The sequence below is a fragment of the Oenanthe melanoleuca genome, chromosome 5 (genome assembly GCF_029582105.1).
Source record: "Oenanthe melanoleuca isolate GR-GAL-2019-014 chromosome 5, OMel1.0, whole genome shotgun sequence".
In the NCBI taxonomy this organism is placed as follows: domain Eukaryota; kingdom Metazoa; phylum Chordata; class Aves; order Passeriformes; family Muscicapidae; genus Oenanthe; species Oenanthe melanoleuca.
The window spans coordinates 25287145-25303039 of NC_079339.1; the positions used below are offsets into that span (position 1 = coordinate 25287145).

General features: G+C 39.0%; 1 protein-coding gene across 6 annotated transcripts in view; it reads left to right on the forward strand.

The window, feature by feature from the left end:
• MGA (MAX dimerization protein MGA) overlaps positions 1 to 15895 on the forward strand; it is a 55780-nt gene that overhangs the window by 17367 nt on the left and 22518 nt on the right. For 4 of the 6 annotated variants that reach the window (XM_056492669.1, XM_056492670.1, XM_056492674.1 and 1 more), the window contains exons 6-15: positions 3022 to 3150; positions 4523 to 4621; positions 5957 to 6588; positions 7207 to 7564; positions 8476 to 8699; positions 9475 to 9615; positions 10029 to 10104; positions 11441 to 11961; positions 13420 to 13717; positions 14972 to 15604. In XM_056492669.1, coding sequence (XP_056348644.1) covers positions 3022 to 3150; positions 4523 to 4621; positions 5957 to 6588; positions 7207 to 7564; positions 8476 to 8699; positions 9475 to 9615; positions 10029 to 10104; positions 11441 to 11961; positions 13420 to 13717; positions 14972 to 15604 — 3111 coding nt within the window. The remainder of the gene's footprint in view (positions 1 to 3021; positions 3151 to 4522; positions 4622 to 5956; positions 6589 to 7206; positions 7565 to 8475; positions 8700 to 9474; positions 9616 to 10028; positions 10105 to 11440; positions 11962 to 13419; positions 13718 to 14971; positions 15605 to 15895) is intronic. The other 2 variants (XM_056492672.1, XM_056492675.1) reach the window with 2 other exon arrangements.

Genomic DNA, 15895 nt, shown 5'->3' on the forward strand with positions numbered 1-15895 from the left:
CTATTCATCCAGTTCACTAGCCATGTAAAAGGGCCAAGCAAGATTCTTTCAGTCTGGGATTTTCTATACAATGTTTTCCTGAGGTAGACGAAGGAAAGTCAAGGATCCCGGAGTGGAACTTAATGTTCTCTCTTCTGATGATTTTGAAAGACATCAGCAATAGTAGTCCTAAGACCAATGACATTAAGGTAGGCATCAGAGCAGGTGATAAAATTATTGATACACATGGAAACATTGTACTTCATACTCTTGAGGTTCTTGCCCTGAATGTTTCAAACGCGTAACTGTAATACTGTAGGGACTGAGTCGAGTCTCCAAATACTGATCTATGAGCTGTTCTGGGCCCTCACTGAGCTTCTGTGGTGAAGGACATTGGATTAGCTTGGATGGTTTGTGCATGGTGTATGGTAAGAGCTAGTAATGTTAAGGCATTTTAGGATTTTATTGTGGACGTCCTAGGTGTTACCTTTACCCAAAAAAAGTATCATAAAATTACAGTGTGTGATACATTGATAGCTGCAGCAGTTATGAGGGCTGTTTTACTCATGAGATGATCCTGCAGCTGAGAGCATGTACAACCCACATGCTTTTTCACCAGCTGAAGTGTGAGGTGCCTTCTGAAGGGTTTTGAGCAGTTCACAGATACTACAAAATGGACAAGAAATGTCAAGCATTAGGTTAAGAAAAAGCCATCCAAAGAATTTTTTTTTTCTTGAGTGGTAATGACCATCGTTTCCAGTGTTGGCTGAGCCTGTTAAATAGTGAAATTGCAATTCAGCATGGTGGAGATGAACCACAGCTTCTAATTTTTAGAGGGAAATGAAGATACAGAGAAACTATTTGCAGCAAGAGCATCACTACAATAGATGCAGTCTGATTGGGCTATGAAGTGAATTACAATATGACTGCAATTGTTGTTAGACTTCAGCTGCTGCATGTGAACAAGGAACCAGACTTTCTCCAGATTACCTTCATCTTCCAAATTATTACAGGTTTCTTGCTTTGCAGAGCTGAGGTCCTGGAAGGAATGGACAGAGCAGTTGTGATGTTAACCCTGGTTTTGATTCTCAACAGTATAGTTGAGAAGTTTAAGATTCTTTTTGGGATTCACTGATGAAATGTTGGAGCTATACCTGAGCCCTGCAATTGCTCTTGATCTGTGAAGTTAGTAACAGGGTGATAGAGGCTGTCTAGATTTTAGAGGCACCAGAATTGCAGGAAAATGCTTCAGAAAGAAGGGAATCCAACTTAAACATGTTAAAAGGAGAGCTCCTGCTGCAGCACTGAAATGCTGTGGGATGCTTATTTTATCTGAGCTAATTTGAATTCCTGACTATATTCTTGAAAATTGAAGACAGTGTTGTCATGTTTCATATTTCAGATTAATCAGCTGCAGCTGATGGAGGGGAGAAAGTTCTTCTAGTTCTTCATTGTTACTGTTTGCTTACAGCAGCTGAAATTTAGCAATGCTCTGGAAATGACAGAAATTTGAAAAAGTAATAGTTCACCTGTTGTATAGGGGGATGTCTTTATTGACATAATACTTAACTGTTACCATTTATTCTCCTCTGGCTGGCTGTGGTCATTCCATGTTGCACTTTTTGGGCTCATCCTCTTGGGTTTTGACTTGGATGGTTTTTACTTCATGATCCTAAACTGAAAAAATAAATTTTGTGCATGTATGATGTTCTTATTTTTATGTGAGTGTGAAACAAAAATAGGCTTGTTTTTGCAGGTGGCAGAAAGGAGTGTAAAGAAAAATAAACTCTCTACTCTTTCCATTTTATTTGAATAGAAAAAAAGAAATGGATGGCACGTTGACATTTGTCAGTTGACATATTTTTATACAAAACACCACCTTGACTTTCTTCTTCTTTTCCCTAGGTAGATATGACAATTATATCACTAGACTGTCTGTGATAACAGATTTGTTTCATGTCACTTGTTTCCAGACTGGTAGTTATCTGGTCACTGTGTTTCCACTTGTGAAATTAAATGTGTATGGCCAGCACAAGGTTTCCACTGTATGTGCAAATAAGAGACTTTGTTTCTTGAGCCGTGTCAAGTAGTACATTCTCAGTTTCAAGATGCATACATTTAATGTATTCATTTCAAACTTGTGGGCAGCAGGAGCAACATTTGTAAGTTTCTACAGCTAAAAATCAAAATAGAAGTTCTCAGCTCCCAGCTGTGAGCTGAATTTGATTGACAGTGATTTCTGAAAAGGTGCAATATCGATTTTCCTAGCTTTTACTTTTCTCAGCACTTCTGTATCTATATTTGTTCTGCCATTGACAGATACAGCTTTTGTTACCAAGTAAATCTTTCAGTTTGAATATTGGGGGTTTTTAGTGAAGGAACATGTTGATGCCACCACAAATGCTTCAGTGTCTTTAACAGCACAGATTGTTGTTAGAATCACTGTCTAAACTCATATCACGGCAGTCAAACAAACACACCCATTGTTCAGAGCTAAAATGTGATTTGTAGTCTCTTATGCTGGTTGAAGCTGATGTACGTGTGATACATGTTCTTGCACAAGTTTAGCTCAGTACAAAAGGAGATGTGTAAGTACTGCTGGCAGACTTGATAACTTAGGGATATGAAATGTCAGTCAGCTGAGTTGGGTTCAGAGAGCAACTCCAGCTTCAAAAATGTAAATGGTGCTGACTTATTCAGAAAAACAGACAAAAGGTTTTATTGTGACATTTATTACAACCCTGGCACAGTGGTTAATAAATTTCTGTGAAAACTTCAGGAGCAGTCAAAAAACTGTGAAAAGTAATTCAGTTTTTTTCTCAAATTCCCATTATGTAAAATGCTCTTTAATTTAGGTCTGCTATAAATCCTGTGTAAGTAACTGTTATGGCACTAATGCTTTTTTTCAAGTCTCTTAAAATGGTTGGGGAATGCCAGAAAAGCCCATGGTAACTGAATGGTTTATCTTTTACTGATATCTTTATTTTTTTTTTCCTAACATCTTGCTGCATTGAGACATTTACTGTTACTTGTTTCTTGTAGTGGGACTGAAGTTGAATTCTGTGGACCCAACAATGAGCATTGACTTGAAATATTTGGGTGTGCAACTTCCTCTTTCCTACTCAAATTACTCTCTGTGGAACTATCCAGGTACCAACCCCAATTCTCCAGGTGGGTAGAACATGAATTTGCTGTATTGTCAAGTGTTGCCATTTTATTATCGATGAGAAGGAGAGAATGGCTGTTTAGTTCAACTTAGAATCTAAAGAGATTAAAATGATACTAAAACTTCAAAAAGGGAGAACCTCAGGTCATTTTGTGGTTACTGGACAAGGAGTCCTAATTGTGGTTGGATTATTCAGAGGGTTGCTGTTTTGTGATGGTTATGATCCAGTAATAGTATCTGTCTATTTTATATTGACCTCTCAGATTGTTCAAGAAAGGCTTAAGCAGTCTGAATTTGTCTGATGTTGTTTTTGCATACCAAAAAAAAAGAAAGTTGTCTTTCACAGAGCTGAGTATCAGAATTTTCCATAAGACCTTGAGATGCCACACAGGGGCTACCCTATAACTTCACAATAATTATTTATTACACAAGTTGTGACTGATTGTTTTTTTTTTTAACTTGCTTGGAATCCAAACCAGTGCATTTCTCTTACTGTGACTATGGTTCTCATACTGTTGGTAGGTACTGTTTTTAATAGTGAACTGGATGGACAAAGTATAATTTATGCTTATCTGTCTTCTGCTTAACTCTTTTTCTCACTGTAATATTATGATTACTTGTGTCTTCCTTAATCTACCGCTTTTATGAGCTGGTAGAGGAAGACACTGAATTTCAGATTGTTTACACTGCAGGAGAGGAGGATTCAATTCAGAAGACCTCAGTCAGCTTAGTGTCCAATGCAATTATTTCTAGCCTAAGAATATGTTAAATGGCCACACAGATCCCAGTTAGTATTTTTACATTCCATCTTAGCTCCCATAGCTGATGCATAACTTGACAGAGATGTAACTGTTTGCCTTTTGTGGTTGTTCACTGGCCATGCCCTTAATAGATACTCACCTGAATTTGAGAGAACAGTGAAAGAAGTTTTTGCAGGTCTTACAAAAGTCATTGGCCCAACTGAGGGGAGAGAATCAAATTACTCTTCTTGCTGAGTGAGGCTGTAGTATGAGCTTAAAACCTGCCTCTTCCATTTTAGCTTACTAATTAGTTGATTGGCCCATTAGACTTTTGGAGCAAACTGCTTTTGCTCATTGCTAAGAAGACTAAAACAGAAAATAAAGGAAACACTTCTTGTGTGGGATAGCAGATGCTCAGTCATAGAGCAGAACTCTACAGGAAGCTTGACCTTCTTTTTAAGTATTCTGTTAATAAAAAAAAAAAAAAAAAAAAAAAAAAAGGAAAAATCAAGTTGCTTCAAACCTTTTGATTTTGTTACTCTTCACCTGTCCCTGATAAGGAATAAGCAGATTTTGCTGAGGCACTGATACAGTAAAACTTACTTCATAAACTGAGGCTACCTTTCTTCTTTTCCAGATACTGGATTTCCTTTTGTTTCCAGGACAGGAAAGACAAATGATTTCACAAAAATCAAAGGCTGGAGAGGGAAGCTTCATGGTGCTTCTAGAAATGAAGGTAAAAAGTAAAAAGAGATCAGTGTACTTATTTCCAACATGTGGCCATTTTCTGACCTTCCATAGACCTTGCAATTTGTGTGTGTCATAATAAGAGATGTATTTTTTTATATTGAGACTGTTATGATTAAAGAGTTTTTTAGTACTGTTTCCATAGTCAGAATGGAGATTAATGACAGAAGAGAGAAACTGAGTAAAATAAAAATATGTATTCTTTTCTACACAGAAGGCTTGAGTGAAGATCAAAGCTGTAATAGTTTTGGTTTTGTTGTTTGAGTTTTGAGTTCATATGGTAGTATAGTAATTCCAGAACTCTGTTGCCTCAGGCACCCTAATGAACCTGAGTAATTTTCATTTATATTGCTGTATTTTTAAGTCCAGTTAGAGCAGGTATTCCTCACATACTTGATTACTTTGCCATACATTAAATGGATTGTTGAAAATTGTCCATATTTTACATTAGATTAAGTATTTATATTGTACCTTCTGCACTTCTGTACAGTGTTGTGTTGGAATATTCCAGGTACATTGTGCTACACTAGGTAGGCCAGGTGTTTGGGACAATTAATGTAAGAATAGAATCACAGAAGGCCTGTAGTGCTGTGTAGGATCTGGCTGAGCTGGAATTCAATTTCTCCACAGGAGCTCTCACAGTGCTGTGCTGTGCACTGGCAGCTGGAAGGGTGTTAGTAACACACCAGTGTTTGGGCTACTGCTGAGCAGTGCTCAAAGGCTGCCTCTCAGTGGGTGGACATGATCTTGGGAGGGGACATAGAACAGCTAACCCAAACTGACCAAAAGGATATTCCATACTGCATGTCTGCTCAGCAATAAAAGCTTAACAGGATGGAGAAGGAGGGAGGGCATTTGTTACTTATGATGTTTGTCTTCTGGAGTAACTACTACTTGTTCTGAAGCCATGCTTTCTGACAAGTGCCTGTACATCACCTGCTGATGGGATGCAGAGAATAAATCTTTTATTTCCTCTTGCTTCCACACATGGCCTTTACTTTTACCTTATTGAACTTCCTTTATATTGACCCGTGAGGTTTTCTGCAGCTTACTTTCACCCCCTCGTTCTGCTGAGAAGGTGAGCGATAGAGCGGTTTGGTGGGCAGTTGGAGTCCAGCCAAGGCCAACTCACTGTGTAAGATCTCCACAAAAACAGATGTGCAGGCTGCTGGTTGTGTTTCAGAATGGATTATATATGGTGTGCCTGTACTGTATACAGTTCTTGTAGAAGAGTGCATTTTTTAGAGATGTACTTACCTATCCTGCCATGTTTGGTTATTGTAAGATTTAACTCCAGGAGTTGAAGTACTGTTCATTTGTTTAGGTGGCAGTTCGGAAGGCTCATTGAAGAATCGTTCAGCATTCTGTAGTGACAAGCTGGATGAGTACCTGGAAAATGAAGGGAAACTGATGGAAACAAGTATGGGATTCTCTTCTAACACTCCCACTTCCCCTGTGGTGTATCAGCTTCCCACTAAGAGCACTAGCTATGTTCGAACACTCGACAGTGTTTTAAAGAAACAGTCCACTGTAATTCCATCAACATCTTACACATTGAAGCCTGCTCCTCCATCATCTACCTCTAGGAAAACAAAGAGTCAAGCCAGACAGAGTAGAGTAAAATCATCTTACAAACCTATTTTACCTTCACCTTTTCCTGCACAGCAGAAACAGAGCTCATCAGTGTCAGGGGAAAAGGCTGCTAAATCTGCTAGCAGCTTGAGTAACCAAGCAGATGGTTTTGTGCTGCCAGCTGTGGATGAAAACACGTTTCCAAAACAGATCAGTTTGCGTCAAGCATCACAGCATCACCAAGCACCTCGTCCACCAGGTTTGTCTAAATCCCAAGTGAAGTTAATGGACTTGGAAGACTGTGCTCTCTGGGATGGGAAACCACGGACCTATATTACAGAAGAGCGAGCAGACATCTCTTTGGCAACCCTGCTTACAGCTCAGGTACATCTGTAATAGTTTCTTTTCTGTACTGCTGGTTTTTTTAATCTGTCCACTTATGGATGTTGCATAGAGCTGCTAAGGATCATGATAAAGCATGAGATTCTTTTGTGATGTAGTCTTTGCTGTGAAACTTCAGTAGTACTAACTTAGCAGTATGAGAAAAAGCCAATTGTGATAATACATAACGATACAAATTATTAATAATCTAAATTTAAAATTCTCACCGTTAATATTTGGGCTAATACAATTGTTATTCAATAACTGCATTTCCTTGCTATTTTCATTTTTATATTTTCAGTTGAGCTAACTGAAAGAAAATCCTGTCATGTTACCTGGTTGTCACATGATAACTTTTGCTTTTTTCACATCCTGCTTATTACCAGGATGTTTTTGCTGTCTTCAGCTGCCGCTCAAGGGATTTCAAATCCAAACTCTGTTTCACTGGGGTTTTTTGGGTTTTTGTGGTATAGAGGACAAGTTTTTATACATAAACAATGTATATTGAGGGGTTTTCTAAATGAATTTTGTATAACAATTTTGCATATGCTTGATTTAATTTTACTATGATATTCCTCTTACTAAAATCTGAAGTTTATTATTCTTTAAAACCTTTTTTAGGCATCTCTTAAAAGCAAACCTATCCACAAGATAATAAGACGACGAGCACCTCCTTGCAACAATGATTTCTGCCGACTGGGTTGCATATGTGCCAGTCTGGCACAGGAGAAACGTCAGCCTACCCACTGCCGCAGGCCAGACTGCATGTTTGGGTGTACCTGCCTCAAGAGAAGGGTCTTGCTGGTGAAGGGGGGATCAAAACATAAGAAAATGATGAAAAAGGCTGTGCGTGGAAATCTTGTGCTGTTCGGAACACAAGGACAACAGCAAGAGGATGAGGATGTGGAAGAAGAGGGTGATGGGGAGGAAGAGGAGACGAAGCAGAAGGATAGGAAGAAGAGAAAAAGGGTGGAATACAGTGAGTATTGGTGGAGATTACTTACAGCAAACCACCAAACTTGATGGGCATTTTTTATTAGGATGTACTAGTGATGCCATTTCCAAATCCTGCATCCTGCTTACTTACAGGAAATAACACCTTTTTTTTTTTTTTTTTTTTTGTAATTCTTACTTACATGATCAGCGTTTTGGGCACTATGTAGTTATTTATTGAATCAAATTGTTGGAGTTTCTTCTTGGTAGTTTAAACTCTCGTTCAACTCTCCAAATGTCTTTATGGATATGGGATAATTACTGCTGTCATTGTTGGTAATGTTCACTGTTACAGTGCTGTTATCTTTCCCTGTAAACAAGCCAGATCTGGAGCTGCAGTTTCAGTTGTTGTATATAGCTGTAGAGTTCATGGTCTTCCTTGAAAGTATAGTTATTTATGGTAATTTCAGATCTGGCCTAAGGTTTGCTCAGAAAACCAAATTGGTACAAACTGCTCATGAATTTACATTTTCAGTTTCTTCCTAACAATACTTCTAGCAATAGCTAAAGCAAAGTATTCTGTGGTGTTCTACTGGAATAAATTCATTCTTTCATATACAGGTCTAGGATTTTTTTGGTGTTTTGCCATTTTTCGGTGTGCAGCATCAGTGGAGGTCACTAATTTTCAGTGGTTTTGCAGATTTTCTATCACAGTAAAAGTAAGAAATGAGGATTAGTGTAGAAACATTTTTATTTTAATTTCTTCTTCCTTTTAGACAAATCCCAGTCACTTTTGACTAGAATTTGAGGCAAGAAAAACAACCAGTAGTATTTTCTGGCAGTTTGGACTAGTGATTGCTGCATGGCTAGACCACAAACTCAAACAAAAAAATCTGTTACTGCTGTTAGATGGCATTTTATTTGTAAGTATTTTTTGTTTTTTCTGTTTTTTTTCAGCTATCTGTGACTCAGAGCCAGAACAACCTGTTAGGAATTGTCCATTGTGGGTGAAAGTGGAAGGTGAAGTAGATCCAGAGCCAATTTATGTCCCAACACCATCTGTTATTGAACCAGTTAGATCTGTGGTACTGCCCAGCCCAGAGGTCTTGGTTCCTAGTAAGAACAAATCTTCCAGTGGAACAAAACCAGGCAGAGTGTACACTCCTAAACCCAATCCAGTGGTAAGACAAAAAAAGAGATGCATGTTTTTCCTTGTACTCAAAATTAAATTAAAACAAATGCTGCCAAAAGCTTCTGTGCTAGGCAACTTTAGAGAAGTTTGAGGTGAAAGCCTAGGACTGCCTGTAGGTGTGATGATAAGCTAGGATGGATTGATTGTGTACAGATATTTACTATGTCCATCTTCTGTTGGGAATTTACTGTAGCAGTGCAGAGATGGTGGAAGGTGATTATGATTTACTGATAGCCTCATTTAAAAAGACAGTAATATCTGCTATTTTTGTCGAAATTATTTTTAGCCCTATAATGTTTGTAAAAGTTAGTGGCTGCATAATGTTACATGCTTACATATCTAAGTATGAATTACTTGCAAAAAATGTTGGGGTACAGACACAGAGTGTTCAGTGTAGTTCTGGGTTGGTTTTTTTTTTTTTTGTTCTTTCTTGAGGTTTCACTGCCAGTGTTCCAAGAATTTGGCTTTGTGTCTCTCCTCACCTTAGTATCAGACAAAAGCAACTACAGCAGTAGAGAAAACCAGCCATAGAGTGTAGTTCTGTATATCAGATAATGTTAAACAGTGCATGACACTTAAGTTTTGTTTCTTTACTTAGAAGAATATCTGAATGTGTTTGAATTTCAGGGAGCTGGTGGTGGCTTTTTGTTGGTACTATTGAAGCATTTATGTTGAAGTGTTTTTAGAAAGCAAAGCTGTTTTGTGATATGCACCCAGAGCAGAGAAAAGAGGGGTTTGAGGGGTTTGTCTCTTTTTTCTTATAGATTCGAGAGGAGGACAAGGGTCCTGTCTACTTGTACTTTGAAAGTTTAATGACTTGTGCAAGGGTGCGACCCTATCAACACAGGAGAGAGGAGAAAAAGCAGCAAAAAGACAAATGTGACTTACAGAGTTGCAGTATAAAGGTAAGAAGTCACACTGTAACTAGTGTGTAGTATAGAACGGGCAGAAATACTGAAAATGTTGAAGCAATTTTTTCTCCAGAAACTCCTATATGACTTGAGGGCTTGACTTGCATTTTGGGGGGTGATAAAGCTGTGGAAGGTGGAGCCTAAATCACTCTGCAGTGCTGGTAAACTTACCCTCTTACTATGATATACATTGTCTTGTCTGGGGAAATTCCTGGCTGCCACAAGTGCATTATTATGTAAGGCTTAAATGTTCATTGTTAATAGAGCCCTTCTAAGATGAAGCCTGTAACACTGTCAAACACAGCATATTTCTGTGATTTGGGGTAAATTAGTTCTTTTGTGCTGTAATTTTTAGTGTGGAAGTGAGATGTATAGGGTCAATATTTTCTTGCATTTCTTTCCTCCAGCAGGAGCATGAACCAGAGCTTCCGTCTCCTGAGAAGGCAAGCTGTGAGGTAGACAGAGACACTAATAAATCAAGAGGTAAGGTTTGAGTCTGGAGTATAATTTTACTTCTTGGTAGTTACATGTATTTGTGGTATTTCTTAAAAAAAAAGTAGCTACTGATAAAACAGAAGTGTGTTTGCTGGGGGAGTTGTTACAGTTGTTAATAAAAATCTTACAACATGCATACAGTTTCCTGTTTCCTTAGCAGCTGGGGGAGGCACATGGAGGTACAGCAGACTAAATATCCAGTGCTTGCTGCTGCTGTAAGTGCAAAATGATGCCAGTAGCTTGTTTGGCAATAAAATATAAAGCTGCACAGGAGACTTGTCTTCAAGACATATGGTAGATACTTTGAAAGAATGGAGATGAATGGTTTTGCTTTGTCTGGGTATTTTTTTCTCTCACTTTTTTTCTTTACTATCACTTTGTAGTTACTGAAGAATTAAATATCCAAATAGTACTGGGAGGATGGGATCCTCATGTTCTTCATATAGAACTGGATGAGACAAGGAGTGCTTTGTTTGGAATTGTTTGATGTTGAATTTGTTTAGTTCAAGTTGAAAGATTGAAGTTCTGCCATGTTAGAGGTGTACAGGGTTTGAGTTTCTAGCTCATGAAGAAATAGGCTAGACATTCATGTTCTCTTTCAGTCTGAAGCACCCAAATCATGTTACAAGCCTTGAATTAGACATATACTAGAGGCATTGTGTTGTCCACTAATGAACCATATCTGCCTTTTTGAGCTGATTTTTTTACTGTTTAATATATACAAAAGTGCATGCTACATTTAAGGATGGGAATGGAAAAATAATACAATCAGTTGAAAATGCTGGTGCATTGGTAGGTGAAATTAAAATGGCCAGGACACAGGGCTCAACATCCTTACAGTTTTACAAAAAGGGACAGTTTATCTCTAATAACAGCAAAAGGTCACACTTCTGTTTACACATCTTCTGCTAGGGGCATGTCCCCTCATTCCATTGTAGGACACAGATGCTTTTCTGACTCAAAGAGAAAAGTGCCATCTCTTGAGTAACCAGTGATGCTTTCTATTGTGTTGATATGTTTGGAGAACATTCACCCATGTATTGAAACAACCCAGCTTTGTTTAGCTTGTGATGCAATGGGATACAACCTGACGTGGTATGGCTGCAGGGATTGAACCATAAGAAATAATTACATTAGTTTTGTAGTGACTTTTTGTTTTCTTGTGGAGCTCTGTAGGGGGAAGTGATGCTTTGAACAGTTCATTTACTTGCTGTTGGTCTGCAGCTGAGCTGAGGGTGGAGGTGTGGGCAGAATGAAATTGTTTGACTATCCAGGTGCTTACAATGCCATAGTATTGCAGAAACCTATTTCAATTCTTTCTCAGAGAAAAGCTGGTCTTCTTCCCGTAGTGAGGGGGACTCTTTCTCCACCTCCTATGTTCATCACACCACTCAAGGTGAACCAACCAAACTTATCGAGATTATCTCTGACTGCAACTTGGAGGAAGATCACGATAAGATCTTGACCATCTTATCACAGCATATCAACAGTAACGCGCCCCAGTGCCTTGAAGTGGGTAGCTTCATTATTGAATTGGCTTCGGAATACAAGGCCCAGGATGAGAACCATCCTTCTGTCTGCTCCTCCAGAGTGAAAATTTCAGTGCCGTCCTACCAGGACAAGGACGAGAAGCCCGAGATCCCTGTCTTGGAGACTCCTGATAGCGCAGTGGCTTCATGCAATAACTCAGAAAATGTAAAGGTCATGCGGGCAGACCCAGTGGACAAACTGCGGGAGAAGCTGCATGGGGGCAAAGGCTTGCCTTTTTATGCAGGAGTTTCTCCTGCAGGAAAGCTGGTTGTCTACAAATGCAAAGCTAATATGAGCCCCTCGGGCTTGATTCAGGTGGGTCCCTCAGCCTTTGCCGTGGAGATTAGATGCAGTTTCATCCAGTACTATCCCAGAACTCCTTGAAGGGGAGAACTCTTTAATGTCTTTCACCTGTCCAGACAAGAGTTCTTGGTGTCTAGTGGCATTCATCTCCATAAGCTTGTCCCTTTCAAGATTTACTCAATAGCAGGAAATCTGGTTGGGATCCTGAAATCTGATGGTTTAACTTGTCTTTTTGACAATTTGGGTCTTCTTGACCCAAGTGCAGAATCTCTTTCAAGATCTTTTTAATTCTTTGGAAAACCCCCTGAAGGTACATTTGACACATAATATTTCTAAATTAATGATTGTATGAGTCCACAGAAATAATATTTTCTGGGGAAGTATACACTGGGACAAAACTTAAAAATGAAAATGTAAACATTAAAATGCTTTTTGCTACAGCTTACTGTTAATTTTCACAAACAGCCTGAATCCTCCTTGTAGAATATATGTTTTTCATCAAGAGACTTCATAATCCTATATTCAAAGGGTCTTTTCCCTGTAACTTTATGTTGCTGACATGGTGTTAAGAATTAGTAGTAGGAACTACAGGGTAAGGATGAAGATCTTTTTCCATCATAGCTATTTGCGGTTAAAACCACTTTGAGGAAAGTCATATGAATTAGAAAATGAGAGTAAAATATGTTTTCATGGCACCTTGCAGATATGACACCCTCAGAAAGAGAAGCTAGTGGAGAGAAAAATATTAGGAGAATTCTTACCTTCAATAAAAGTTGATCAATAAAAACTACTGTTTATTTAGTAGTGTCTTAAATACATTTGGCTTTTAGGAGCAAATGAAATACTACCAAAGCAAAATGCTACACTACCAGAACTTCCCATTGTCCGCTAGGCATAAAGCAAGATGTTCTGGTTTTTTCCTGTGCAGTCCATTACCACTAAAACTTGGAATTTGAAGTTAAGAGAACTCAGCATACCTTAATTACGGTATCAAAAGTGTGGATAAGGAAAAAGTTGATGCAGCTTTTACAAGCTCTTTAGAGTTTTGTCTCAATGTATATGTCATCAGTATTCTTTCTTTTGTGATGCAAGGTCTTAGTAAGGTTTGAGAACTTTGTCCAAAATTGTCCCTCAATTAGGGAACTTATTTTTATTCAGGACTACAGAGTAAGCATGGGACAGGGAAAACAGGTGCTAGCTTCACTCTTGTCTATTTTCAGTTATTTCACATGTTCTTTGGACCTCTCTGGTTTTATGTGAGAGTCTGATCAGTATTTAATATCAGTATGACAAAGATAAAACAAGAATTGTTTGAAGTTCTCCTGGGCAATAAGGAAATTAGGAATTCCCATTCGGAATTGCAATGTTTTTTTGCAAAGGACATCTAGAAGTCCCATGGAATGAAGCACTACTCCAGAAGTGGTGAATTAGCGTTCTTTTCACACAGTTTCCCTTTTCCCCTTTTTTCAGGTTAATGATAAAAGGTATCCTCAGGCCAAACTGCTTTTGGGACAGATGGGGGCATTACATCCTGCCAATCGGCTAGCAGCTTATATCACAGGCAGGCTGCAGTCCACAGTACTTGATATCGCAGCCCTCAGTAGTGTGATCTCCAAGGTAGCACCCAGTGCTAAAACTTCTGCTTCTGGGACACCATCAGTCCAGGGGCCCACCACATCAGCTCCTAAAACTACATCTTCCACCAGCACTACTTCAACCCCCACTGTGACGACTCTGAAAACCCATGTCCCAGCACAGAGACAGATAGGTAGGTTGGAACTTATTACTGTGTTTTAAATTGCGTGAAGCTGAAGTACAGAGTGAGTGTATACAGCATTAATGTTGATTTCTGTGCTGATTTTGGCTGCATTGCCTACCTCAGATGCCTCTGCAATAAATATCCACTTCAAAGCAGAAAGTTTTATTTTGACTTCAGAGTAAGGTTACAGGTGTTGACTAGTAGTTATTTTGTTAATGCTACTAGAGTGTATTTTCAAGAGAGGAGAGTAGATGGAGACTCTCCAGATATTAACTGGCATTTTTGTTTGGACTTTCGTTACTATCATTTCTGATACTTTTCATCAAACACAGATTAACTTAAAATGAGTTAAGTATCACTAATATGTGGTCCTTCACTGTTAGATTTTCTGCTGATATTACACTCATAATTCTTGTGACTGCCAAAGATGTGTGAAGCAGCAGTGAAAGACAAGATAGTTCAAATCTGGATTAGTGAAACAACAGGTGTGCAGCCAATAACCACGCCAGCCTCTAATCTCATTGGATCTCACAAGCTAAACAGGGTTGGATTTAGTCAGCACTTTGAGTTTAAAATTTAAAAAAAGATTGGAAGATTCATGTTACTTGTGTATCTGAGTTGGTACCAAAATGGTTACCCCAGTGTGGCAAGAGAGGAAGTTTCCCTTAACTGTTATATTTTGCATGAGTTTAAGAAGAGAAATCTAGTACTCATCCACATAATCCCACACATTATTTAAAGACCTGAAGAAGTTTTGTAAGGGAAAAGGATGTTACCTGTGTCCTGGAAAAACTTTAGTTTCTGATTAATTATTTTTTTTCTTTCTGCCTAAATTTTCATTGCCATGCAAATGGCTGTGTTGTTTTTCTTGTCCTGTAATAAAACTTGTTGTTTTGTGTGTTTATGCAGTGTGAAAGAACTGACTGTGTTTCATTCACGGGTGAAGTCATTGCTGCATATGTGATTTAAGTAAAAAGTACCAGTTTTGGCAAAGTGTGGGTTAAAAATGCTGTTTGCATAGATAACTGCAGTGTTTAACTTGGTCTTGCTCCATAATTTCTATGCTGTTGTACTCGTCTGTAGGCATACGGAGGTCTTCCTAACATGTAAGGTATATCCAGGACTGCCATAAAGGTTTTTATTTAATTACAAGGTACATAGGAAAAGGTGGCTCAAATTCATGCTGCAATTACAATTGTAGCACCTCATGAAAGGCAAAGAGGAAATCTATTAAAATTTTGACCAGCAAGTTTTTATTTGCAGCTGCCCGACCCTCACCTGGTGGTGTGTTTGCCCAGTTTGTGATAAACAAAGCGGGAACTCTGCAGCAGAAGATTCCTGGAGCAGGCACACGCCAGGCTGCCTCAGGGCGACAGTTTCTCAGTATCAAGCCCGCACCCATCACCGTTATTGCTCCCGTGGTTCCTTCAGTGCCATCTCCAGCTCTGTGCACAGTCTGTCCTGGGGTCACCACAGCCACCACCACTTCTCCAGTTACTGTGGAAAGTACCAGTGTAGCAGCATCTACTGTGACCACTCCTAGCCAGACAAAAGCTGGTGAACCTCCCTGCTCTACTCCTGCAATTGCAGTCACAGCTGCTCCTGCAACACCTGGAATCAGCACCTGTACTACCCCATCCACCACTCCTAGTGCTACTGTGAGCACAACAAAAACAACAGGGATTGTCGCAGCAGGAGCAACTACATCACTGCCAAAAACTGTAGTAACACCACCAACTGTTACTTGTGCTGTTACCACAACATCCACTTCTACAGTTGTACTGACAACAGCTGCAGCAGCTACACCTGTGGTGACCACACTGACTTCCTCTACTGTCTCTGTTCCAGTGATACTATCAGGAGTTAATTCAAGTCCTCCACAGAATCCGAAAAGAGGTAACGCTTAGGTGCTTTGGTTCTTACTACAAACACTTGTTTTTTCAATTCTGCTTCTTTTCATAGTTGTAATACAGTTTTTAATTTCAATTTAAATATTGAGTCACTTGCCTTGCCCCCGTTTCCAAAATAGGATAAGAAATGTTGTCTTTTAAGTTACTTTTTGTATTTCAGTCTGAGCTGGTAGCAAAAGGAAGAAATGTAACTATCTGGTCAGTGACTGCTATGAAGTGAGCTGGAAGCCTCACACCATGCCTTGACCTATAGAAATGTATAGCATAGTGACTAGAG